Below are 26,839 nucleotides of genomic sequence, written 5' to 3'. Positions count from 1 at the left end.
CACTGTGAGGCTATACTACACTCAGTACTCAACAGACACTGTGATGCTATACTACACTCAGTCCCCAACAGACACTATGACTACACTACACTCAGTACTCAACAGACACTGTGAGGCTATACTACACTCAGTCCTCAACAGACACTATAAGGCTACACGTCACTCAGTCCTCAACAGACACTATAAGACTACACTACACACGGTCCTCAACAGACACTATAAGACTACACTACACACAGTCTTCAACAGACACTGTGAGGCTATACTATACACGGTCCTCAACAGACACTATAAGACTACACTACACTCAGTCCTCAACAGACACTGTGAGGCTATACTACACACGGTCCTCAACAGACACCGTGACACTACACTTCACATTTCTGCCTTACCATTGGTTAAACCATCATAGCTTTATTACGATTCTTTCATAATTTTAGTAGATAAATATTAAATAAAACTATAATCGTATTAAAAAAAAACACATGATGTGTAACTTACCACTTTCTTCTTTTTCTTCCTAAATGGAGGTGCAAATTTGTTGTGTTCAAGCTAGAAACATTAAATGAAATTGTCAATATTACAGGTATGAACAATCTCACTTCAATTTCCATTGCAACCAATGAGCAATTATCTGAAGGGATTTACTCACAATCATATTCATAGGTAACATTCCAAATGAAGCTGGCTTCATCTTACCTCCATCAGCAATTTGAAGTCAAAGAAACTGTAGATGACGACAGCAACTTTGTTGTAGAAGACGGACGACCAAACGTCACCACGACAAATCTTCAGTTGCTGGGGAAACAGACTAGTTGACAGTCAGAGAGAACACCAGGTGGCTTTGAGTAACAACATCAAATAAGTTTCTCTATAAGTGAGTCAATGCCATGTTAAAGAAAAGTCAGCCATATTCAAGATTATCAAATCTTGGCAACACAGAGGTAAAGTGCATGAGCGACAATGCACATGGTTGGAGCACAATCACACACAGGTCACACACACATGGTTGGGGCACAATCACACACAGGTCACACACACATGGTTTGGGCACAATCCCACACAGGTCACACACACATGGTTGGAGCACAATCACACACAGGTAACACACACATGGTTGGAGCACAATCACACACAGGTCACACACACATGGTTGGGGCACAATCCCACACAGGTCACACACACATGGTTGGGGCACAATCCCACACAGGTCACACACACATGGTTTGGGCACAATCCCACACAGGTCACACACACATGGTTGGAGCACAATCACACACAGGTCACACACACATGGTTGGAGCACAATCACACACAGGTCACACATGGTTGGAGCACAATCCCACACAGGTCACACACACATGGTTGGAGCACAATCACACACAAGTCACACACACATGGTTGGAGCACAATCACACACAAGTCACACACACATGGTTGGAGCACAATCACACACAGGTCACACACACATGGTTGGAGCACAATCACACACAGGTCACACACACATGGTTGGAGCACAATAACACACAGGTCACACACATGGTTGGGGCACAATCACACACAGGTCACACACACATGGTTTGGGCACAATCACACACAGGTCACACACACATGGTTGGGGCACAATCACACACAGGTCACACACACATGGTTGGGGCACAATCACACATGGTTGGAGCACAATCACACACAGGTCACACACACATGGTTGGAGCACAATCACACACAGGTCACACACATGGTTGGAGCACAATCACACACAGGTCACACACACATGGTTGGAGCACAATCACACACAGGTCACACACATGGTTGGAGCACAATCACACACTGTCAGGCAGGTCACACATCATGGGGCACAATCACACACCGTCAGGCAGGTCACACATCATGGGGCACACAATCACACACTGTCAGGCAGGTCACACATCATGGGGCACAATCACACACGGTCAGGCAGGTCACACATCATGGGGCACACAATCACACACCGTCAGGCAGGTCACACATCATGGGGCACACAATCACACACTGTCAGGCAGGTCACACATCATGGGGCACAATCACACACTGTCAGGCAGGTCACACATCATGGGGCACACAGTCACACTGTCAGGCAGGTCACACATCATGGGGCACAATCACACACTGTCAGGCAGGTCACACATCATGGGGCACACAATCACACACTGTCAGGCAGGTCACACATCATGGGGCACAATCACACACTGTCAGGCAGGTCACACATCATGGGGCACACAATCACACACTGTCAGGCAGGTCACACATCATGGGGCACAATCACACACTGTCAGGCAGGTCACACATCATGGGGCACAATCACACACTGTCAGGCAGGTCACACATCATGGGGCACACAATCACACACTGTCAGGCAGGTCACACATCATGGGGCACAATCACACACTGTCAGGCAGGTCACACATCATGGGGCACACAGTCACACTGTCAGGCAGGTCACACATCATGGGGCACAATCACACACTGTCAGGCAGGTCACACATCATGGGGCACACAATCACACACTGTCAGGCAGGTCACACATCATGGGGCACAATCACACACTGTCAGGCAGGTCACACATCATGGGGCACACAATCACACACTGTCAGGCAGGTCACACATCATGGGGCACAATCACACACTGTCAGGCAGGTCACACATCATGGGGCACACAATCACACACTGTCAGGCAGGTCACACATCATGGGGCACACAATCACACACTGTCAGGCAGGTCACACATCATGGGGCACAATCACACACTGTCAGGCAGGTCACACATCATGGGGCACAATCACACACTGTCAGGCAGGTCACACATCATGGGGCACAATCACACACCGTCAGGCAGGTCACACATCATGGGGCACAATCACACACTGTCAGGCAGGTCACACATCATGGGGCACAATCACACACTATCAGGCTGGTGTAAACATCCCATCTTCTCTAATTGGTTCTTGCAACAAATCTGGGTACGAGTGACCAAGTTTAATTTCATTCCACGTCTGTGATATTTTGGGTCGACAGATCAGTGAAACAAGTTAGTTGAGGTAAAATGCCTTACGCAGCTGTGGCGGGACTCACCAGATAAATTTTAGCAGACACAAACAAGAACCAGTTCTTTGGCCTCACAGAAAACAGCCCTTCCCCCAGGGCAAAGGTCTTGGACAGGTAGGAGAGGAAGGGATACTCCTTGTTTTTACTCAGAACACCAAACACACTGACAGGAACATCTGTAGAACACCAGAACACATCCAGTCAACCCAGGTCATATTTACAGTAGTGCTAAATAAACATTTCACTCAATAATGCATGACAATGACAGACAGTTGAATCCTGCTTTATTTAAAGGGCTTGATTTACCTTGCACCAGGTGCAACCTGACAACCTCGTTACACCAGACAAAACCAGGTCTGATCAAATCGTAGATGCATAAACTAGTCTAAATAAATAAAATCTCATATCTCTGATCATGTCTGATAACTGTGTCATGATTTTTAACACAGTTAGTACAGGGCTACAGTACTTCTGTGGCCATGGCATCAATGGCAACCATCATAATGCATAATGGTTATCATTATTGGGATAATCTAAACATCATAAAGTGATTCAGTGGGCAACTTGAGTTGGCACTGCACTAGTACATGTAAAATATAGCTAAATCGAGCCCTGACATTGACGAGAATGATGAGTCAGTCAATGTTGTACAACAGCAATGTTACAGCTTTATGATGGCAGCCTGTAAATAATGGAGTCTAGACCTGGGAAACCAGTGACTAAAATCATGGGCAGCTATCCACACCATCATGCACGGTGACACGCAATCAGCCATCGCCAAGCTGACCACACACCACTTGGAACCAGAAACTCTAACCTGGGTTGTTAAAGTTTATCAAAGGCAGTTGTCATCCATTGGAACACTTGAGAATATTTTTGCACAGTTTTTGAAAGGTTTCCCCAACATTGAAATTCCTCATGTTCAAAGGCCATAAAAGGGTCCTTGTCAGTGCTCTTCCTTTAGCTTTTGGGATAATTAAGTAGGACTGTCTGTAGCAAGAAGCAACAGTTTTTAATAACTCAGGAATGTTTTATAAAAAATGTTTCAAATGTTTCAACATGTTCAACGGAAATCCCCCTGAAGGCAGGTTTCAGGATGTGCAACCTGGACATTTGAAGACTCAAGTGTTCCTGGCTTCATGGCACAAAGTGTGAAGCCTCTTTGTGGTGTCCCCCACCATGATATTGCTGGAATATTGCTAAAAGGCAGTGTAAAACTTTACTCACTCACTCATGGATTCACACAAGTTATCAATTCTCCAGTTTCATTGTGGGAGTGACAACGCTCTACACAAAGTAAATCAGCTGCGGCAACCCATCTGCCATGTCTGACCATGTCTGACCTGTCGGTACACTGGAGGTCATGTACTGTGCAATGTTGTTCTCCACTTCCTTGTACGTGGCGTCGTGCTTGTTTGCGAGCATGTCCCGCCGCCACAAGATGAAAGGGTCGAAGTCAAAATATTTGAGTCGGTCTGATCCCACCGTCCTCTCAATGTCCTGTACACAAAACTTAGGACTACACAGTGTTCCCACTGGCTTTTGAAACTGCCAGTCCCATTGGACTGGCAACTATAAAATTACCATTTCCACCCAATTTTTGTCAGTCCCAACGGTGAAAAAAAAATCATATGAAGACTACCTGGTTTTAATTCTTTCAACATCAGTTTCAACGCAGTGTACTTTCATTGCTGAAAAGTTAGTGATGTCATTTCTGAAGTAACTTAAGTAGATCTACACATTCACACAAAGTTGTATTGCTGGCAGGCTGACCCAACCCTCATGCAGGATTTTGTTTGTTTGTTTGTTGTTTAACGCCACACTCAGCAATATTCCAGCTATATGACTGTGGTCTGTATGTAATCAAGTCAGACAATCCAGTGATTGATATCATGAACATTGATCCCCACAACAGGGATACGATGACACACATGAACCAAGTCAGCGAGCCTTACCACCTGATCCCGTTAGTCGCCTTGTACGACAAACATGGGTTGCTGAAGACCTATTCTAACCCGGATCTATATGGGTCACTCCTAAAGGAACTGTAAACATGGTCACGAGAATTGTCTCCACATACACATGTATCCAATTGCTAAAAGATGTAGATTTGATCAGTGTGAGGAAACAATTTAGACATGGAACAAAAGGGACAGATGACTAAAAAGGTGTAGTTGTGATTTTTTCAAATTATCTTTTTCAAGTCATGTGATGTCAAAACACTTGTGCAAAGAAATGGTTTGATAAATTCAATGTAATACTTACCGTATGTAACTGAGATGCATTTTACCATGGATATAATAATACATTTGGCTAAACCATGCTAAATTGAAGATTAAACATGATAAAGTCAAAATCATAGTATCTGAATGTGTATAGAATAAGAAACTGACAGACTAGCTACCAGCTATATTCATAAACCTATTTTCATAGATGGTCAGAGGCCCCAAAGAGCTTTATCAATATTGTTGCCATGGTAACAAAAGCAAAAGGTTTGAACGGAAAAAAACCTTATGAAACATATTAGTAGTTTCACCTATGATCTTCATGCAAAGTTGTTTGTTTTCCATGGCAACCATACTGAACAGGCTGTGAGATGATTCCTAAGGAAATAATCTCTGTTCATGAGTTCCAGGTGGCAGGTGGGAAAGTATTCCCAGAGAAGAGTGACTTTGTCGTTAGTCATTCTACAGTAGATATCGCTGTTGTGGAAGGTGAAAAACATTTTCTGTTTGCTTGTCCAAAGTAGAACAGTTACAGAGAGAAATATCTACAGTCATCTAACATTATTTTTGTATCAATACTGTATTAAACATGTATAACAGAGAACAGGAACTTGGAAAGTAGGAGCTTCTATATTTCAGTTTTATCCAAAGGAAGAATTGGATAGATATAGAACGTATTTACTGAGGATGAATTTGTTTCATATTTATGAATGCTGTTTTACAAAGCATATCACTTTAAGCCACTTGAATTTGTAAAGGTACCTATAGATATAAACATTATGTAATGTAATCATTCGGGATAGGTAACAGCCGAGAGGCAAGCTGTATGTTGTATTTTGTGCATACGCATTTGTAATGGCGATTATAATAATGTATTAGTATTTATCACATACACTGCTTGTACTGAGAATTATTTTTTATTGTCTGTTCTACACTATTTTCGTTTTCCAAATTTAATTTTGGTCAAGCATTTGTGATTAAGTATGCCCTAAAGTATTATGTTGATGTTGTCCGTTACCAAGTAGTGACACTGATGTTTGAAAGTGCATGATGTACCTGCATGTATTGCTGGAATTCTGGCTTACTCTCTACAGCAACAACATGCTGAAACCCTGCATCAAAGAAAGCCCTTGTCAATATTCCAGGCCCTGAAAGTACAAGAACCATAGTAAGACAAGCCCTTCAAGGCCTCCATCCTTCATATTCCTGAAGCAAGGGAGATAACTTTCTATAGAAGTCCAGATTACACCCTTGCAGAACTAGGCTGGAATTTAGTAGTTATATTTTGGCTAGACTAACAAGTCTATGCAGAGTCCAATGAAAATCGTGCAACAAATTGACATCCGGTTCATAAACTACTGTGCAGATTTCAGGCGATGGCAGGATTTGCAAAGCATGTGTACTGCCAACTTGGTGTCAACAGATATTTTGCAAATCTTTTCATGTTTTTAATCAAGGTGCTCATGTGATTTGATGAATTCCATGAAATAAGACCCGTTTTATCACAATATAGATATCGATTGTCAACCACATCTTCTTGACTGGGCGATGCCATTTTGTTTGAAGCAAACGCAAATGATATGAGAGGTGGAATCTGACTGGTCAATAGAGGGGACATAGAAGGGACATAAATCATAATAGCCACTGGTAGTGTCGATCAAGCCCATAAATTCCAGCCTAGTTCAGCAAGGGTGGAAACTGGACTTTTACAGTCAGTTAACTCCTTGCCTCGGGATGATGCCGCCCTTGTACAGCCTGAGCGCACAATCATGTAAGGTGACAGAAACTAACAGCCAGTGTTGTTTTAAGGAATGTACTGGTAAGTGAAGCATACGGATTTAAAAATGTCAGGCATTTTATTTCTTATTAACAGCTGGTTACTTGGGCAGAGCTCCAGATAACTTTTTGAGCAATTGAGTTTTTACTCTAGGGTTTCTGTTTTAATTGGGTTATTACATTTTCCATTGGGTAACCAGTATGTTTTCACTCATCCATTCATCACTCTATTGGCTATTTCCCAAAATTAGTGACCATTTTAAGATTTGTAAAAAATGAAATAATGTTTTAGATGTATATAACTGTTCTAAATATATGGGCATGACTCGGAAAGTAAATTAGCCCGTAATTGTGTTTTGGAAACTAGCTTCTTTGAACGCAGGCTGAAAAAGCTTCATTGGGTATTTACACGAGCTGTTGTTATACATTTGAGTTTTTCATTTAATGCATGCATTTCTGTACGCAAGTTAATTGAAAGTAATTGGGTTTTGAATATTTTGGGGGGGTATTTTACGCAAATACGCTGCTTATCTGTAGCTCTGCTTGGGTGATGGATCTGCCAACAATAAACTGGAATATGAAATGAGACGCCGATCATTTTCCTATCAAGTATCTACACCACCATGATGAGAGGAGACCTGGCCTACCAGCTGTAGCCATGGCTCTCTTGAGTTGACAGTAAGCTCTCTCACAGGGCAGAAGATGTGTCACAATGGTAGACTGGGGAGTGCTGTCTCCCCATGATAAGATTTGTAAAAAATGAAATAATGTTTTAGATGTATATAACTGTTCTAAATATATGGGCATGACTCGGAAAGTAAATTAGCCCGTAATTGTGTTTTGGAAACTAGCTTCTTTGAACGCAGGCTGAAAAAGCTTCATTGGGTATTTACACGAGCTGTTGTTATACATTTGAGTTTTTCATTTAATGCATGCATTTCTGTACGCAAGTTAATTGAAAGTAATTGGGTTTTGAATATTTTGGGGGGGTATTTTACGCAAATACGCTGCTTATCTGTAGCTCTGCTTGGGTGATGGATCTGCCAACAATAAACTGGAATATGAAATGAGACGCCGATCATTTTCCTATCAAGTATCTACACCAACATGATGAGAGGAGACCTGGCCTACCAGCTGTAGCCATGGCTCTCTTGAGTTGACAGTAAGCTCTCTCACAGGGCAGAAGATGTGTCACAATGGTAGACTGGGGAGTGCTGTCTCCCCATGATAAGTGCTCTGTGCACAGGACCATGCTGATGGACGGTAAGGGAGAAGTCAAGCTCACTCACCAGGGTTTGCCTCCACAAGGACACAACTCTCAGATGGCTTGTTTTGGTTAACTGCTGTAGCAATGGCCCCTGAAAACATAACTCAAGTCATTATTTCAAATCTTGGTAGAAATTGGCCACTAATATTTTTTCATGTTTAAGTTGATAATTTTTAATGTTTGTAATAATTAGGGGCATCATGATGATACAACTACCTCACATAACAATACATCATGATACGTAAGTCACAATACATATTGTATGGAGATACTTAAAGGAACACTATGCTCTGGCTTCTACCAAACCGTCTGACTCTGCCCACAAGGGTTCATCAGCTGTGTGAGTCTATATTCTGGCTGACACAACTGAGCATGACGAGCAACTAGACTACTGTCCATCAGGACGGCGGGAATTCACTTTGACACAGTGCCGATACACATTCTGAATGACCCGTGAAGACCTGGGTTAGAATAGGTTTTTGGACCCATGCTTGCCGTAACAGGTGACTATGCTTGTCGTAACAGGCGACTAACGGGATCGGGTGGTCAGGCTCGCTGACTTGGTTGATGCATGTCATCGTATCCCAATTGCGTAGATCGATGCTCATGATATTAATCACTGGATTGTCTGGTCCAGACTTGATACTCAATAACAAAATTGTCAAGAGGGATCAATCTCAAACATTAATGTGGTACTGTCTCTCATAAAAACTCTGATGTTTGACATTAAAATGCTTTAATATTCAAAAGATTATCAACAGAACATAAAACATAAGGAAATCTATCTGACTCACAAGGTTGTTCTTGTGTTCCATTGCATGCCACATTGATACACTGCCCAAATTTGTGGCCTTCATTTATTTGTTTGTCACAAAAAATGAAAATGTAAATGAATTGTTTGTTGTTTCACGCCACACTCAGCAATATTCCAGCTATATGGTGGTGGTCTGTAAATAATCGAGTCTGGACCAGACAATCCAGTGATTGACATAATCAGTATCCACCTACAAAATTGGGACACAATGACATGCATAACAAAGTCAGCAAGCCTGACCACCCAATACCATTAGTCGTCTCTTATGATAAGCATGGGTTGCTGAAGACCAATTCTAACCCCGGATCTTTAGGGGAATAAAAACTGAAATAAGGAATACTTCAGTAACTTCACTAACTATTGACATTAGTTTCCCATTTCAGGTTACCCAGAAGTTCATTTTAAACAGAACTAAAAGACGGTGACCAATGTTTTAATCATCTGTTATTTTGCAAGATTTATTGATATGCACAAAAAGAACATCTATTACAGAAACATACATTACACATTATTTACAAAGCTACCTCCAAAATTCATTGAACAGCTGTTTTAAGTTTCCGTGCGATCATGCAGGCATTCTTTTAATGGTCATCATTGAATTTTACACAATATAGAGACACTTTCCATTGGTGTTCGTAGAAGTAAATTTTAATACTTACTTCAATATAATTATGTCATTGCTGAAATGTTATCATAGTTGTTGTTAGCCTTGCACATGCTAAAGCAAAGAAATGTTTGGGCAAAGATTTCCATATTAAAAGTTCCAAAGGAAACAACACATTCCCCAATCTCTAAGAAAAAATTGCAAATATGACAAATGTCATGTCAGTTTCCCGATCAAGCTCAATTCACATATACTTTGTTTAGAGTACAGAAACGTATACTCCAATTGAGTTTCATCAGAGCATGTTTTCCAACATTAAATCTTGAAATCCATATTTGCTAACTGTTTAGATATTTATCAATATGTTTATAGGGTGACTCTGTTATTCAGTTTTATTTAAGTTGGATTGGGGTGATATTTTCACATCTATACTGGAGCCATTTTCATTTCTCATCAGTATAATTACTTGCTATATCTCTGTCAATGATGTAGTGGCTTGAACGAGTAACAGTCTTTCCCGCCAACACCTCATGACTGGACAAGACATCTTCCTTGCTTGGCACATCTTCTGCATTTAACAACGATTGCTGCAAGGACACCGGCTCCACGCGTTGTGTTGGGTTGGCTGGTTCATGTGTAGAATCATTTGTAAAGTTTCTTGCACCAAAATATCTCGGAATAGTAGAAGCAACGCATTCTATCGTTCTCGTAAGCCGTAAGAAACGGGAACAATAAATACAACGATGCATGTCAGTGTGATGTCACCGTCTTAGTAAAAACTACTCGAGTGCCGGGAGAGGGTCAAAACGTCAAAACAAGCTGGTGTCGATTTGTCATTGAGAAATAAGCTGTCTCTCAAACATGTCAGAGATGTCATCATTTACGATTAGCCATTCCAATAAAGCTTATAAAGACTCGCAAAATATAGTGCAGTACAAGATCAGGAATAATGTTCAGTGGAAATGTAATGCATCGTTACTTGTTTATAAACAACAACACGTTTTCATGGTGGCAGCCATATTGTGTCATGTGACCATTTATTTTATTTATTTTAACTATCACCAAACTGTTACTGTTAAGTACGTGTTTGATTTGCAATACTGTATGAGAAATCGTGAATGTGGTCGAACCCAAATTGTAAAGTGGGGGAAAGAATATATAATATTAGCAATTTTTCAGATACAAAAGTGAACATCAAGTCCGAAAACGGATTTCAATTGTGGACATGGTTTTTGAGGTGAACTCAAACTAACATTGGCTGATCCGTTCACAAAAACAAAACAAAAATCATTTAACCACAACGATACTGAATTAAAAGGATTTCTTTGCATCACTCGTGGACAGTTACATTTGTCCAATTTTATTTAGCTGTTTGAGGTAAGATTTTGATATCTTGGACCCCTCGCTTTTAAAAATGCTGGATCCGCACTTGATTGAGTAACGTATACACATATATGTGTTGCGTGATCCAGCAGGCGTGTACCATGTACCTCAGAACGCAAACAAGGCACTATGTTTTACGTGCAATGTATTATACTCTCTATTTCCCCAAATATGTAGGATATTAAATAAATTCGTATCCACCACTCAGACTTACACTTTATGTCAGACGCGTTGGAGACTTAATTAAATAAAATAAAACACCCTTTTTTTATTCTACCACACATGAAATTACCCAAACGTATGATCGTTTTTATTAGTTTGTTGCATTGTATTTTACCACTAAGTCTTGTGCCAGTGAGAGATTAAGTGAGTGAGTGAGTTTGGTTTTATGCCGCTTTTAGCAATATTCCAGCAATATCACGGCGTGGGACACCAGAAATGGGCTTCACACATTGTGCCCATGTCGGGATTCGAACCCGGGTCTTCGGCGTGACGAGCAAACGTTTTAACCACTAGGCTACCCGACCGCCCCAGTGAGAGATTACTGATGGCAGATTATACACGGTGTCAGTGACGTCGTATTGCTTCAGTAATGTGTTGCCGGTCGTCAGGATCAAGCTGATCACAGGTGTTACAGATGTACTGGGGTGTGTGTCTGCTCTGTGTCATACGGAAATCAGCAAAAAACGTTTATATACATCTTTATTAACATTTAAAGGATTATTTTTCCTGGTGATAATTGATGATAAAGTTTGTTATGTTGTCTAAAGATGTGTTCAATGATAACTAAACTTCAAGGTGCTTTGGGATATAATTTCTTTGCTATGAGGCCATGTTTTTTCTTATCATTTCTCTTTCATATCAAAGTTCACCTACACAAACAAATTCTAAAGTTCTGGTTCGGAATAGTATGATGGGGTGGCAACGAAACATGTATATTCAATGTTAGAGCCTCTGGTCGTGGCATCAATAGGTTTTGTTTTAGTAGTAGCTTTTCTAGAGAGAAACGAATGTGTAACCTGCATCATTTCGGGCTTTCCTTCCACAGCAAGTTGTAATCACCGTGATATAAGTGGCAGTTAAACCCAACTCACTCACGCACTCACTTGTCGAGCGCGAAACAACGTATAACCACTGCAGTCCTCAGCACACAAATTGGTCTTGGCCGTACGTGCGTTGCGTCACGTGTATTTACAGACAGAGTATAGCCACGATCTAATCAGATGAATCTATTTAGTCGATAACCATGTTGGTGGTTTACCTTTATTTCCGTACATGACAGAGTTATATATTAATGCCATAATATTGGGTTGTTTTTTTATCGAGTATAACACAAATGAAATCACTAAAACATCTGTCCGTGTACACCTTATGTATAAATGGAGTTCTTTGTTTCAATCACAATACTATATTCTCGGAGACTAAGCGTTTGTCTAGTTGTAATCCAGCCCGGGGAAAACTGTCACTATTCAGGCCTGTCTATGAACGAAGAAACTAATGCCTGAACAAATACTTCACCGTGTAAACATATCAACAATCATTAATCCATTCGAGTATGGGACGATGCAGGACAAAAGTTGGATTTGCTAATAAGTAGATTAACCTTAACAATGTATTGTTTCTCATTCAGTTGTAGATGAGATTAGCAAGAATACTAAAATGGGACTCATCTCGCGAGAGATGTTTTAATTAATAAAGATACTATAATAGTTAGGATCACATATGTTTGCTAATTTGAACATTGAGTATCATTCGTGGAATGTTTAAGTCTACAGGGTCTTTTAAATACACATGCGTTGTATGATCTCTACGATTCAAGGTGACGTGGAACCTTGAGGCACACTTTCATGGGTACACGTAGATTCCATAAAACTCTTGTTCCGCTATTCCGGAATTTAGACAATATCCTGTCCGTAATGGCGGGGAAGTTTTCAGGTTAGTATGTTTCATCGTAATAGTGTGGCCGTAGACGACTTAATGTATTCGCATTATTCGTAACAACTCTCCAGGCACAAATTTATTATATTCTGATACTGACCATGTACATTAATTAATTTTGTGACAATCGATTTTATTTACATTGCACACGCTAATTAGGGACTGGGAGACCGCTGCGTCGCACTGGAATAGAGATATCGCATGTGGAATTCTCCCGTGCTTGTCTTCCTCTTTTGAAAGTAGATATATCTGTCGATCTATGTACTTAGTTTGGCTTTATTGCCTAAGCGGAAAGAATTTTAAATCAGTATACCAGGAGTCTCGTGAAAATAAAATTTCTAGTTTGCGGAAATGTTTCCAAGGGCAGATAACTACCAATTGACACCTTCGATCAATAAAACTTTTCAGAATATTGTCAACCTCGATTTATCTGATATTAATATTATACTAAACGTAGTCAGAAAGTGTTTTGGTTGAATTTCCACACATTGATTATATCAGTGTTTTAGACATATATACATCTACAGACTTTTCTTTGTTTCTTTTCTTTTGCCATGCAACATTTCATTTTGTAATTTGAGATGGCCACTAGGGGTCTCTGTTAAACTTGCATAGTAATGAGGTTTATTTATAAACACTTCCTGTGCAAGGTCATCACATGTCCACATGTATGTTGATGAAATGTTGAATTTGTTTTATATTTATGTGTGCTTTGTGCAATGAATTCTATTTTCGCAGAATGTCGATACACGTTTTCTGCAAGTGACAACCGACTACGACGCGGGTTAGACATTTTCCCACAAATATTCTTTTGGGTAAAATTTGTTTGGCATGCCATTGTTTCATCGATAGAAACATACAGATCTTTCATTGTAAATGTAACAAATATGCGTGTTTCAATTTTAACAATGATGTTAACTGTTTGTGCTGAGAATAGATTCTCCGCAAATTGCTGCTGGCACAAGTTGAAGTTTCGCTGTTCAGTCTGTAAGAACCTAGACTTTGACTTGGAATATCAACAAATCATTCCAGAAATTTGAGTTCATGCAAGGAACGATATCAGTGTAATAAATTATCAGACATCGCAAACTGATTTTACATGTTTCATAAGGCCTTAAAATCAATACTAACGAGTCTACGCATAGTCCAATCAAAATCGTGTGACGAAAAAACATCCTGTCCATAAACAGCTGTGCAGATTAGGTCGATTTCAAGATTTGCAAAGCATGTGTACCCTCAAGTGGGAGTCGAAGATATTTTTCTAATCTTTTCATGTTTTTAATCAACGTGCTCAAGTTATTTGATGCACTTCGCGGGGTAACACCTGTTTTATAACAATATAGATCCTGATTATCGATCAGATTGTCTTGACTGGGATACCATTTTGTTTGAAACAAATGCAAGTAATATGACAGGTGGAATTTGATTCGTCAATATAGCGGACATAGAAGGGGCATTACTCAAAATAGCCACTGGTGGCACTATGATTGAGTCACAGAATTTCAGCCTAGTTCAGCAAGGGTGGAAACTGGACAGTTAAAGTCAGTTCACTCCCTTCCCCATCAGTAAGATATACAGTGTGGCTGATGCCCATGGTTCACTTGTCTGTGATGGACATTTGTACTTCTGTACTTTTGTATATATAAACAATGCTGAACAGATCACAAGTACAACGTCCATCACAGACAGCTTGCACAAGAATTGCAGCAGAATTGCACCAGGTCGGGATATGTCATCTCCTGATGACACTTGTTTGCATTAATCACTACAGTAGAGATCAAATGTATGAGATGCCTGCTTATGGTCAGTGAATTAAAATCTGAAAAGATGTGTAAGCTAGCTGAAAAGGCTACATTAAATAATTAGCTCAGTCTCGTTACATTATTGAATTTTTTCTTTGTGGAGGGCTAGCTACTGAAAATTAGTTGGGTTTCGTTAATAATTGTGCATATTTTACACAAATAATAGCTTATCTGGAGCTCTGATTTCCTCAGTGTCTCTTTGGTAGACCTTAAAGATTGATTGATCCATGATGATTTGTGCAGGAACATTATACGATTTCTGACATGAGTTAATCTGATCTTAGACTTTCCACAACAGAAACTTGTTAATGAATTTTAAGTTAAAAATCTAATGAAGCACAACAATAATAAGAAAAAAGAAAAAAATACATTCAGGTGCCATCAGAAATGCGATTTAACCCTCCAAATCAGTGAGAATGATCGTGATGACCAGAATATTCATGGTTAATGTTGATCATGAGGTTACGGTTAAATACAGTATGACTTTGATGTGAAATACAAAACACTCACTTGATCCTAAATGCATTGTTTTATCATAAATGCTTGGTTTGGTTTGTTGTTTAATGCCTCACTCAGCAATATTCCAGCTATATGATGGCGGTCTGTAAATAATTGAGTCTGGACCAGACAATCCAGTGATTAATATCATCCACGCATTGATCCATGCAATTGGGATCGATGACATGCATCAACCAAGTCAGCGAGACTGACCACCCAATCCCGTTAGTCGCCTTTTACGACAAGCATAGTCACCTTTTACGGTAAGCATGGGTTGCTGAAGACCTATTCTACCCTGGAATCTTCATAAATGCATTGCCCCATGAAGATCCATGTTATAATTGGTCTTCAGCAACCTATGCTTATCATAAAAGGCGGCAAAAGGGATTGTCTGGTCAGGCATTCTAAATTGATTGAGCATGTCATCGTATATTGATGATAATGATGTCAATCACTGGACTTTCAGATCACTGTCTTGAATATTGCTGAGCAAATGCCGAGTGCAGCGTTAAACAAGCAAACATTCAGCATTGTGTTAAGAAAAACAGAAACAGTCCGTTTCATCAGCTCATTTTTGTATTTTCAGTGAGGATGACTGTTGAGGATGCAGTTTTATGAGTGGTACTTCTTGCCAATATTTAACTGCTGATGTAGACAGTTGGCATTGAGATGGAGACTGGTGTCGTCATGGAAGCAGTGGATACATCCCAGTCCTCGAAGGGTGACCATGACTACTTTACCCAAGCACCAGCACACACCGACCACATTGAAACTGGGCCCTCAGATCATGACTATTTCTCTGAGAAACCTCCCAGTCCTCCCGTATCAGTAGAAGCTGAAGAAGCTAAGGGTGCAGGAGCAACTAAAGAGCCAGGCAAGGATGAGGAGGACATGATACTGACACTGTCCCCACACAGGAATGAGGAGGAGGAGGATCAGGAAGATATGAAGGCAGATGCAGAAGTAGATGCAGATGCAAAAGCAGAAGCAGAAGCAGAAGCAGATGCAGAACCAGATGCAGAAGCAGAAGCAGAAGCAGATGCAAAACTAAATGCAGAAACAGAACCAGATGCAGTAGCAGATGCAGAAGCAGAAGCAGATGCAGAAGCAGATGCAGAAGCAGAAGCAGATGCAGAAGCAGAACCAGAGGAAGGTGTGGAAACTGCACCAGATGAGGAAAAGAGGGTAGATGCCAAGGATGCTACTCTTGTTCAGGACGTTGTAGAAACTGCATCAGACAATGAAAGTGTTAAAACCACATTAGATGAAGAAAGTATGGAAAGCGCCCCAGATAAAGAATGTATGGAAACCGCACCAGACATGGAAGGCATTGAAACCATATCAGATGAAGGTGTGGAAACTGCACTTGATGAGGAAGGTATGGATGTGGAAGAAGGTGATGAAGGTGGTGATAAAGATGATTTGGATGATGGTCAAGAATCCAAAGGACCATCAGTAGGACATTCCGGTGAAGGTTGTAATGGTGGCCATGAAGACCACCAAGGAGAAGAAAGGAACAAAACTGTAGGATCCGAGGAGGCAGATGCGGTACAGAACAAAAATGGACATGAAGAAAAAGGCATTGATACAGAGAAACAAAAGGGTGTTGAAGAGGATATTGTGTGTGGTGCAGGAGATGGTGAGGATCCTTCAAAGGATGTGGATGGAGAAGGGGAGGGTGCCAAGGAAGAAGTTGTGGGTGATGGGGTAGAGGAGGCTGAGAAGGAGGGCAGCTCAACAAAGCCCAAAAGTGTTACCATGTCTGCCTGTCAGACAGAGTTTCATTCTGAGGAGGAGGTTGATGATGTTGAAAGAAAAAGTGAGAGTGTGAAAGATGATAATGACAATGATAAGGACACTGTGAGCACTGTAACGGCTGAGGAGGGTGGAGAGGCAGTGGTGGAGATGGACAATGCTGAAGAGGAGGAGAATGGAGGCGAAGGGGGTGACGACTCCTTTCTCACGGCAGAGAATGTCAACAAAATTGCTGAGCATGATGATGACAGTGACACAGAATCCGAAGTTGATGGCGTTAAAGTTGTGGGTAGATCAAACAGACGTGGCCGCAAGTCAAAAGACTTTGGTGCCTCATTTGTTACAGAAGAGGATGACATGGGCTTGATGATTGATGCTGAATGGAAGGAAAAGAAAAGAACATCAAGTAACTAAATAAGTGTTTGACTTATAATTCAGACCATGGTCAGTTCTATTTGTAACTAGAACAACAGTCATCAGAATTGATGTGACAGTACTAACCACTACTGAAATTAATGTCATATTTGAGCAAACCAAACCAAATGAAGCTGACATTAATTATACAATAAACATGATAATAGGTCTCTCTCTCTCTCTCTCTGAAAAGAGATAATAATGTCAACATGATCCTTAATTTCAGCACCTCGTCGTCAGCATGAGTACAAGCTGGATATGTCACTACTGAGGGTGCCCTTTGATTATGGTAAGGAATAATGTCTGTCGTTACTTCCTTGGGTATTTGGGTTGGAAATAGGTCCCTAGCGGTCTCATAAGAAGCGACTTAATGGATCTTGTGGTTAGGTTCGGTGACTTGGTCGATCCTTTGTCACCATATTACCCTGACACTAGTGACAGTGTGTAAGATAGGTCATAATATCAATCAATGGATTGTCTGGTCAAAACTCAATCAATTCCTAGAAATACAAGACCTTTATGTTTGGTTGTCGTCACAATCTTCAGATTTTCAACAGTCAACTATCCATAATCAGTTTTGATGCTAATAGTATCTCCCTTGCTAAACCTTTTACCCATGAACAGACAGGAAGTCTTCACTTCTTTCCAACATCAGTCATCCTAGATACAGAATACTGGGGAGGTGGTTGGTTGATGTAACAGAGTTGGTTCCTTTGAATTATTAACAATGATAACTATTGTTTCTACCTCATTTTAAGCATGTAAAGAACCTACAAGACCTGCACACTCTTCCTTCATTGTCCTTTCCATCATGGCCCGTGTATAGTTCCCTGGTAGAGGTGTGATGTTAGAACTCCCCCAGTAGGTAGGTGGTAGGGAGGTACCATGCTGAGAGTTCCTGTGCTGTGTGCTGCAGGTTGGAGGAGGGAGGTGGTGGTGCGTGCAGTAGTGGAGGGATCCAACACCCAGATGGACACTTACTACCACCCCCCAGAAGGATCCAAACTGGTAAGTGTTTGAGTTACTGTGCTGACCCATGAAGATCTGGGTTAGAATAGTTCTTCAGTAACCCATGCTTGTCGTAAGTGCCGGCTAATGGGATCGGGTGATCAGGCACTCTGACTTGGTTGATGCATGACATTGTATCCCAATTGTTTGGGACCACTTTGGTGGTCTAGTGGTAAAGTGTCCACCTGGAGGGTGGAAGGTCTGAGGTTCGATCCCCGTCCGCTTCATACCAAAAGATGTAAAAAGATGGTACTTATTGTTACCCTGCCTGGCACTAGGCATTAAGGGGCTAAACAAGGACTAGACGGATAGGAGTCAGTATACTGTGTCAGAGTGGGGTATACATGGTAAACTGTGGCATGGTATCTCATTGGGGAAGCACTATAAAATCAGCATTAGTCCAGACTAGTATATGCACGCACACTTGCGTGGATTGATGCTCATGATATCAATCACTGGATTGTCTGGTCCAGACTATTATTTACAGACTACCTGAGGATAGATTACATTGAGATAAAAATAACAAGTATCTACACAATCGTTTATTGAAATTGTAGACTCTAACAACAGTAGTAAGATTTTCTTTCTTATATCATCATAAGGACTTGTGACTTATGTTGTTGTATTGCACTTATTAAACACAATCCATTTACTTTCAGAGGTCCATGGTCCAGATTGCTGATTATTGTAAGTAGAAACTGTGATGATTTTCTGTGTCTGTCCTCCACTGTGTGTCCTTGAGACAACACTTTGCACTTTACTGTTGGGAATGTATACCAATATAATTTATGATCCACATATTTCAACATGTTGATTAACTGAACTGGTTTACTGCTGGATGGTATTTTAGATTGTACATAGTTGCTCAGACGTAGTTATGTTTCCAGTGCTGGGCAAGGACAGGAAGCAGTTTAGGTTTTGAAGGGTGGGGATTGAGATCCCTTACCATGAAAGACATGCTCAAGGCATGGAGCATTTTAACTCGCTCACTCAAAGCTTGACTCCTCTACATGGAGGGTGTGCTCAAAGCATGACTCCTCACCATGGAGGGTGTGCTTAAAGCTCGACTCCTCACCATGGAGGGTGTGCTAATAGCATGACTCCTCACCATGGAGGGTGTGCTTAAAGCATGACTCCTCATCATGGAGGTTGTGCTCAAAGCATGACCCCTCACCTTGGACAGTGTGCTCAAAGCATGACTCCTCACCTTGGACGGTGTGCTCAAAGCATGACTCCTCATCATGAAGGTTGTGCTCATAGCATGACTCCTCACCATAGAGCGTGTTCTCAATGCATGAATCCTCACCTTGGATAGTGTGCTCAAAGCATGACTCCTCATCATGGAGGGTGTGCTCAAAGCATGACTCCTTATCATGAAGGTGTGCTCAAAGCATGACTCCTCATCATGAAGGGTGTACTCAAAACATGAATCCTCAGCTTGGACAGTGTGCTCAAGGCATGACTCCTCATCATGGAGGGTGTACTCAAAACATGACTCCTCACCTTGGAGGGTGTGCTCAAAGCATGACTCCTCACCTTGGATGGTGTGCTCAAAGCATGACTCCTCATCATGGAGGGTGTGCTCAAAGCATGACTCCTCACCTTGGACGGTGTGCTCAAAGCATGACTCCTCATCATGGAGGGTGTGCTCAAATTATAACTCCTCACCATGGAGGGTGTGCTCAAAGGATGACTCCTCATGGAGGTTGTGCTCAAAGCATGTCTCCTCATCATGGAGGGTGTGCTCAAAGCATGACTCCTTATCATGGAGGTTGTGCTCAAAGCATGACTCCTCATCATGGAGGGTGTCCTCAAAGCATGACTCCTTATCATGGAGGTTGTGCTCAAAGCATGACTTGTCATCATGGAGGTTGTGCTCAAAGCATGACTCCTCATCATGGAGGGTTTGTGAATCATTGTGGTGCGTGCGTTGTAACCATGTTTTGCTCTTTGTTCATAGAATCAAAAATGTCTGACATGGAAATGTCCCCGGTTCCAACCCCCTCTACCCCTGCTCCTCGGAGTTGCGGGGTATGCCGCAAGTTCTTGTCGACCCGGGATCCCCACGATCGTTGCCCGCGGTGCAGGGTTCCTTGCGGGGACACCCGGTGCACCCAGTGCGAAGGTCTGGGGCCTGCGGCGTTTGAGCGCTACCGACTGTACGTCCAGTCCGTCTCCACCCCTGTGGTGGCCGGCTCATCCGGTCGGGGTCCCCTTGCGGGTACCACCTCCAAGGCTGCGGCAGATCCCTTGGTGGCCCTCGGGCTGTCCGGGGATTCCGTCGCCGCATTGCTATCTAAACTTGTGGACTCCAAGCTGGCGGCCTTATCTCAGGAAAGGCCGCTGGCTGTTCCGTCACCGGCCTCTTCGGTGGCCGCGGGTTTCAGACGCGGGGTCCACCGGTACGGCGACGGCTGCTGTGGTCACCGGTCCTTCCCCCGAACCGTTGCTCCCTCTATCGGTTAAGGACCGCATGGCCATGGTTTATGACCTCTTCGAGGACATGCCCAAGCCCCTGCCGATACTGCGGGGAATCCACAGCTCCGTGGGTTCCTCCGAGGTGTACGACGAGTCGTCCGACAAGGCTTTCCCGGCATCAACCTTGCTGTGCAGGATTAAGCCTTCCTGTGAGAAAGCCTTCGCGGCTGCCTCCGGTCGGGGTCTCCCGTTACCTCCACCGTTGTGGAGAAAAGGGTCCTTCCCGGTGCATGACCTTGCCTTTCCCGAGGCTGGTCCTACCGCGGAAGCCCATGTTGAGCGTTTTGGTGTCCGTGCCCCTCCGGCTGCCACGGTATCACAAGGTACCTTGCAGCAGCTGGACACCCTCGCTCGACACTCCATGCTGGCAATGTCTCACGGAGACACATACCTGGCTGCAGCGGCCAGTCTGGTCGAAGGTTCTCCCACAGACCGAGACCAGCGCATTTATAACTGCCTGATCTGTTTAAATGCTTACCTGGAGTACGTTGCCGGGGCTTCGGCCTTTATTTCCGGCACGTGCCATTTTCTCCGGCGCCAGTCGTATCTGGTTGCCTCAGGGTTGGACGCTGCTAATCAGGAGGTGCTCCTTTCGCAGCCTTGGTCTGCTCGGACCCTGTTTAATAACAAGATCCCTGGAGTTCTAAAAGAACAACAGGCCGCTGTGTCTGCCGAGGCCTCAGGAGCGCGCCTCAGGATGCTGCGGCCGGCAGGCCTAAGGGGTCGGGTTCTTCTGCCTCCGGGAAGAAGCCCCGCCCTGAGGGCTCCGGTAAGGGCTCTCAGCAGCCATTTTCACGGGCGAACCCGTGTCACTCAGCCCTGGACAGTTGCGCCTGCCGCAGCCAGGGCCCCCTCTCCTTCCCCAGTGGGAGCCAGACTCCAGACTTACTGGGAGAATTGGGAACAAGTGTTTGACGACCCGTGGGTGGTCAACACAATCTGGTACGGCTATCGGCTAGATCTCAAAGCGAATCCGCCGCTCACCGTTGCCCTCGTCGGCAGGTTTCTATTCGGAAACCGATCTTCCCATCCTCGCCGATGCTATCGGAGAAGAGGGCAGTTCAGGAGTTATCTCTATCAGAAATAACACCGGGGTTTTACTCAAGGATATTTCTCTTTCCCAAGAAGGACAGTGCCGAATGATTCACAACTTGAAATCGTTCAACGGGTTCTACCTGCACAAGCCGCCCAAGTTCAGAATGTTGAGCTTGGCGGACCTGAAAGCTCTGATCATGCAGGCCGACTGGCTCGCTTCGATCGACCTGAAGGATGCTTATCTGCATGTTCCGATTCACTCGGATCATCACAAGTATCTCAGGTTTGTCTTTCAAGTCAGGCACTACGACTGGGTTGTACTCCCATTCCGTCTTTCATCCGCTCCCTGGCTGTTCACCCGGTTAACCACCCCCATAGTGGGGTTCCTCCACCGGAGGGGTGTCCGGTACTTCGCGTACCTGGACGACTCGCTAGTAGCAAATCGAATGACCGACACCCTGTCACGCCATCTCGCTTTCGCACGTCAGCTCTTGGAGCAATTGGGGTGGATTGTCAATCTCCCCAAGAGCGAGTTAACCCCCTCACAGAACTTGAAGTTCATCGGAGGTCAGTTCAACACGGTGACCCATCGCCTCTTTGTCCCCCCAGACCGGTGGCACAAGATTCAGGCGATGATTGCCAAAGTCTTAGCGGTGCAACAGACTGTTCACTTTTGGGAACAGCAGTTAGGGTTACTTTTGTCAGCCCAGGACTTCACCGAACAGGGTCGTCTCCAACTCCGCCCGCTGCAACGGTTTTTAATCCAGTTGTTAGCACAGGAGGAGAACAGTGCGACCGTCGCCCTCCCGGATCGGAGTGGTGGACAGTCCCTTACAATGTCTTATCAGGAGTCTCTATGCGGCCCTACCGGGCCATGTTGAACCTGTATACAGACGCCTCTCTAGTGGGCTGGGGTGCCCGTCTAGAGGGGGAAGGTGAGCTCGGGGCTGTGGTGCGTAGACGAACTAGGTCTTCACATCAATTGTCTCGAGTTCAAGGCAGTGATCAACGCAGTCAATCACTGGAAGCATCGTCTTGTCGACGCCCGGCTCATGCTGGCGACCGACAACACGACGGTAGTGTCCTATGTGAACAAACTGGGGGGAACCCACAGTCACTCGCTACTCGATCTCACGTTCGAGTTTTACGCTCTGGTGGAGAGTGTCCCGTGCCAGATACCCGCCCGTCACATCCCAGGTGTGCGGAACGTACTGGCCGACGCTCTATTGAGGCCTCAGGATCCAAGCCCCACAGAGTGGATCCTGAACCCAGTAGTGTTTCAGTGGCTGTGCGAATGTTTGGGTCGTCCGATGGTCGACCTGTTCGCAACACGGTTCAACAATCAACTCCCGTTGTTTGTATCACCAGTCCCGGACCCGAGGGCCATCGATCACGATGCTCTTGCGTTAGACTGGACGGGCTTGGACGCTTACGCTTACCCGCTGACAGCGTTGATACCACTCATTCTAAGCCGGCTCCAAGGAGTTCGCTGTCGAATGTTACTGATTGCGCCCATGTGGCCGAACAGATCGTGGTACCCCGACTTGCTGACCCAGGTCACGCAGTCGCCACTTCCACTGCCTGTGAGACCGGATCTCTTGATCCACCCTCACACCCGTCAGCTTCATCCAAACGCAGGGCAGTTCAATCTGCACGCGTGGATGTTGTCACAGAGCTTCTGAGGAGTAAAGGTTTTTCTCGTCGGGCGTCTCGGGCATACGTTAGTATGCATCGTGATTCTACCCTGAAGGTGTATAATGCACATTGGGTTATTTTCACGAAGTGGTGTTGTAAACATCACATTCATTCGCCAGATAAGGTATCTGTGCAGGATATTTCTCGTTTCATGCCTCACTTGCGAGAGACCCGGAAACTCTCCGGGGGTTCCATTGCCAACTATGTCTCGTCCGATGCTACGGTACGGGATGTTGCTATGGGTACCAGTCTCTCCAAAGAGCCGGTGATACGGGGTATTATCAAGGGTTTCAAACAGCACGATCTTAAGAAGGGCCGCCTTCGGGCACCGGCCTGGGATCTTTCCCTAGTGTTGAAGCTCCGTATGAACCCTTGCATAGTGCATCGTTCCGGCATGTGACTTGGAAAACAGCATTTCTCCTCTCCTTTGCCACGGCGGCACGTGTATCCGAAATTCATGCACTCGATGTCGCCAAGGTACAATTCGATAGGGGTGACGATGGAGCGGTCCGCCTGGGCCTGCTCATGGCCTTCGTCGCCAAGAATCAGAGAATCGGGCAATCGGAGAGAGAATTCACTGTAAGATCACTCAAAGAAATCTTACATCCTGCTGATACTGAGGACAGAGCGCTGTGTCCGGTTAGGGCCCTTAAGTATTATCTTAAGGCTTCGAATGAACGTAGACAAGGGCGTGACCGTCTGTTCATATCGTGTAACCCTAATTGCATGGTTGACATAACTCGCAACTCGATTGCGTTATGGCTTCGTTCTGTCATCAATCTGGCGTACCAGTCTCGGGGGTTACCGGTAGCGGGGTCAAACCCGCACAAGATCAGGGCGCTAGCTGCAACATTTGCCCTACACTCGAATATCTCTTTTCACAGAATATTACGAGGTTGTTACTTGCGTTCTGACTCGGTTTTTGCCGATGAAGACGTGGAGGGGGTGCACCGTCTTGGGCCGCTGATCGCGGCACAAGCGGTCATCTAGGGGGTGTGTCCAGCGCCATTCCACACTCCGCAGTCGTCGGTCCTTGCACGGTGGTCAATCTGGGTCGTCTCCAATGTTCCCACGCCGTGGGTACAGGAGTGGGGGGTCCTGCAAACCAGCACACTCACACCACAGGTGAGGCGGTTTTTTGTGTGTTTTGTCCTTATTTGTATTTTGACAATTATGCATTTAATTGTCTGTCGTGTATTCCAACCTTGTGATACATGCTCACGAATACTGGAATTAGGTCACGCGCCTAATACATACGTTAAGTAGGCTTGCTCTTGGATATACGGTTTGAATGAAATTAATTTCCCTCTTTCGACTGTTTAACCTGATCTGAGATTTAGCTCACGCGGATACAGTGTCTCATCCGCTGCGGCGATGAAATACCTATCCAGTGGGGCCGTTTGGAGTCACCAATCGTTTTGGCAATGACGATTGAGCCTTACGGTATGCGCTTGACAGTGCTTTGGTATTCCTAGTAACGCCTAGCTAGGTGCATGCGCAACAGTGCTTCCGCCTTGGTGTTTACTTCCGCTGGTCGGAAGGAACGCTAGCAGTCAGGATTCGGGTTGTAGGTGCTCCCCACCGCCTACTGTGGTAGTCAGCCTCGGTATAACAGTGGTAACGTATTACTTAATGTTATTTGTAGAATTTTCTGAATATTCTATAAGTAATACGTTACCACTAGGCTGCTGCCCGCCCGTCCGTCCCCTGAGCACTTGCTCTCGCAAGAGACAAGAGTTAAGGGTGTCACATGGCAGCTAGGTGGCTACGCACGTGCTGCATGAGGTAATTGAGATCTCTGTGGTAGATTTCGCTATAGCAGCAGTTGTGGGAGACAACAGCCTCTGTATAACAGTGGTAACGTATTACTTATAGAATATTCTGAATAGGAAAATTCTACAAGAATCCTTATCATGGAGGGTGTGCTCAAAGCATGACTCCTCATCATGTGTCATTTCACATATCAATCGGGGCGGTCGGGTAGCCTAGTGGTTAAAGCGTTCGCTAGTCACGCCGAAGACCCTGGCTCGATTCCCGACATGGGTACAATGTGTGAAGCCCATTTCTGGTGTCCCCGGCCGTGATATTGCTGGAATATTGCTAAAAGCGGCGTTAAACCATACTCACTCACTCACTCACATATCAATCAAACCAAGGCAAAAGTTTAGCGTGTTGAATTCAGTGTTAAGTACTCCATTTCTCAGTGATAGTACAAATTGTTTTAGAACATATTTCACATTGGGGGATGTATATATTATAAGCAATTTAAGCATCAAACATTCTGGACAGGCATCAACTCTGATGCGAAACCTGATAACCCTGATAACCCTGAGAGACTGCCTATGTGCGTAATATGGGAAGAGTGTGAAGGATATTATCAACCTAATGTCATTAAAAGACAAGGAATGGGCACACTATCCCAATCATTGTTGGGATTGTTACAGCTTTTTAGAGCTTCCGCCTGGAGAGTGGAAGGTCCAGGGTTTGATCCCCGGCCTCTTCATACCAAAAGATGCTAAAAGATGGTACTTGTTGTTACCCTGCTTGGTGCTCAGCAATAAGGGGCTAAAACAAGGACTGGTCGGCGTTGAGTCAGTATACTGTGTCTGAGTGCGGTATTCAAGTTAAACTGTGGCATGATATCTCAGTGTGCTAGCACTATATAATTAGCATTAGTCCGGACTAGTACAAGCAGCCACACATGCACTTGCAGACAAGTCGCTATATACCGTATTCAACGTAATAAGCGCCCAGGGCGCTCTCAAAATTAGAAATAGGGGGCTCTTATTAGAATATTATTTTGGTGAAAAAAACAGAGTTGAAAGATAAATTTCGTGATTTATGCTGACAGCCTGAAATGTTTATGTATGACAGATATATGTTTCAAAAATTTAATTGCCAATAATAAAGGGTGCATATATCACACAGTGCGTATTATACGCGAATAGGGGAAGGAAGCGGTGCGTATTATATGGAATAGGGGTCGGAAGGGGTGCTAATTGGGATTGTTCACTAGCCAATATATCAGCAAATCTCGCTGTGGGCGCTTATTAGAGCGGGGCG

The 26,839-nt window shown here is 43.8% G+C and overlaps 2 protein-coding genes across 6 annotated transcripts in view; one reads left to right on the top strand and one right to left on the bottom strand.

Moving 5' to 3' along the window:
* The window catches only part of LOC124124391 (dimethyladenosine transferase 2, mitochondrial-like), a 34,747-nt gene extending 23,954 nt beyond the window's left edge, over positions 1–10,793 (bottom strand). For all 3 annotated transcript variants that reach the window (XR_006859471.2, XR_006859473.2, XM_046487547.2), the window contains exons 1-7: positions 10,237–10,793; positions 8,375–8,443; positions 6,366–6,457; positions 4,428–4,584; positions 3,112–3,260; positions 700–798; positions 502–552 (exon numbers count right to left, since the gene is read on the bottom strand). Coding sequence is in view for 1 of the 3 variants with exons in the window: in XM_046487547.2 (XP_046343503.1) it covers positions 502–552; positions 700–798; positions 3,112–3,260; positions 4,428–4,584; positions 6,366–6,457; positions 8,375–8,443; positions 10,237–10,519 (900 nt within the window). In the remaining 2 variants the exon portion in view is untranslated. The remainder of the gene's footprint in view (positions 1–501; positions 553–699; positions 799–3,111; positions 3,261–4,427; positions 4,585–6,365; positions 6,458–8,374; positions 8,444–10,236) is intronic.
* Positions 10,794–13,050: 2,257 nt separating this feature from the next.
* LOC124124362 overlaps positions 13,051–26,839 on the top strand; it is a 40,732-nt gene continuing 26,943 nt past the window's right edge. Inside the window, exons 1-5 of one of the 3 annotated variants that reach the window (XM_046487502.2) lie at positions 13,051–13,088; positions 15,978–17,552; positions 17,787–17,849; positions 18,477–18,568; positions 19,228–19,255. In XM_046487502.2, coding sequence (XP_046343458.2) covers positions 16,061–17,552; positions 17,787–17,849; positions 18,477–18,568; positions 19,228–19,255 — 1,675 coding nt within the window. In that variant the 5' untranslated portion in view covers positions 13,051–13,088; positions 15,978–16,060. Of the gene's footprint in view, positions 13,089–13,829; positions 13,907–15,977; positions 17,553–17,786; positions 17,850–18,476; positions 18,569–19,227; positions 19,256–26,839 lie in introns of those variants that run through there. The other 2 variants (XM_046487518.2, XM_046487510.2) reach the window with 2 other exon arrangements.

The sequence above is a fragment of the Haliotis rufescens genome, unplaced genomic scaffold (genome assembly GCF_023055435.1).
Source record: "Haliotis rufescens isolate VD_foot unplaced genomic scaffold, xgHalRufe1.0.p SCAF_3, whole genome shotgun sequence".
Lineage (NCBI taxonomy): Eukaryota > Metazoa > Mollusca > Gastropoda > Lepetellida > Haliotidae > Haliotis > Haliotis rufescens.
The sequence above is the reverse complement of the archived record's forward strand: the minus strand, read 5'-3'. Positions and strand labels throughout refer to the sequence as shown.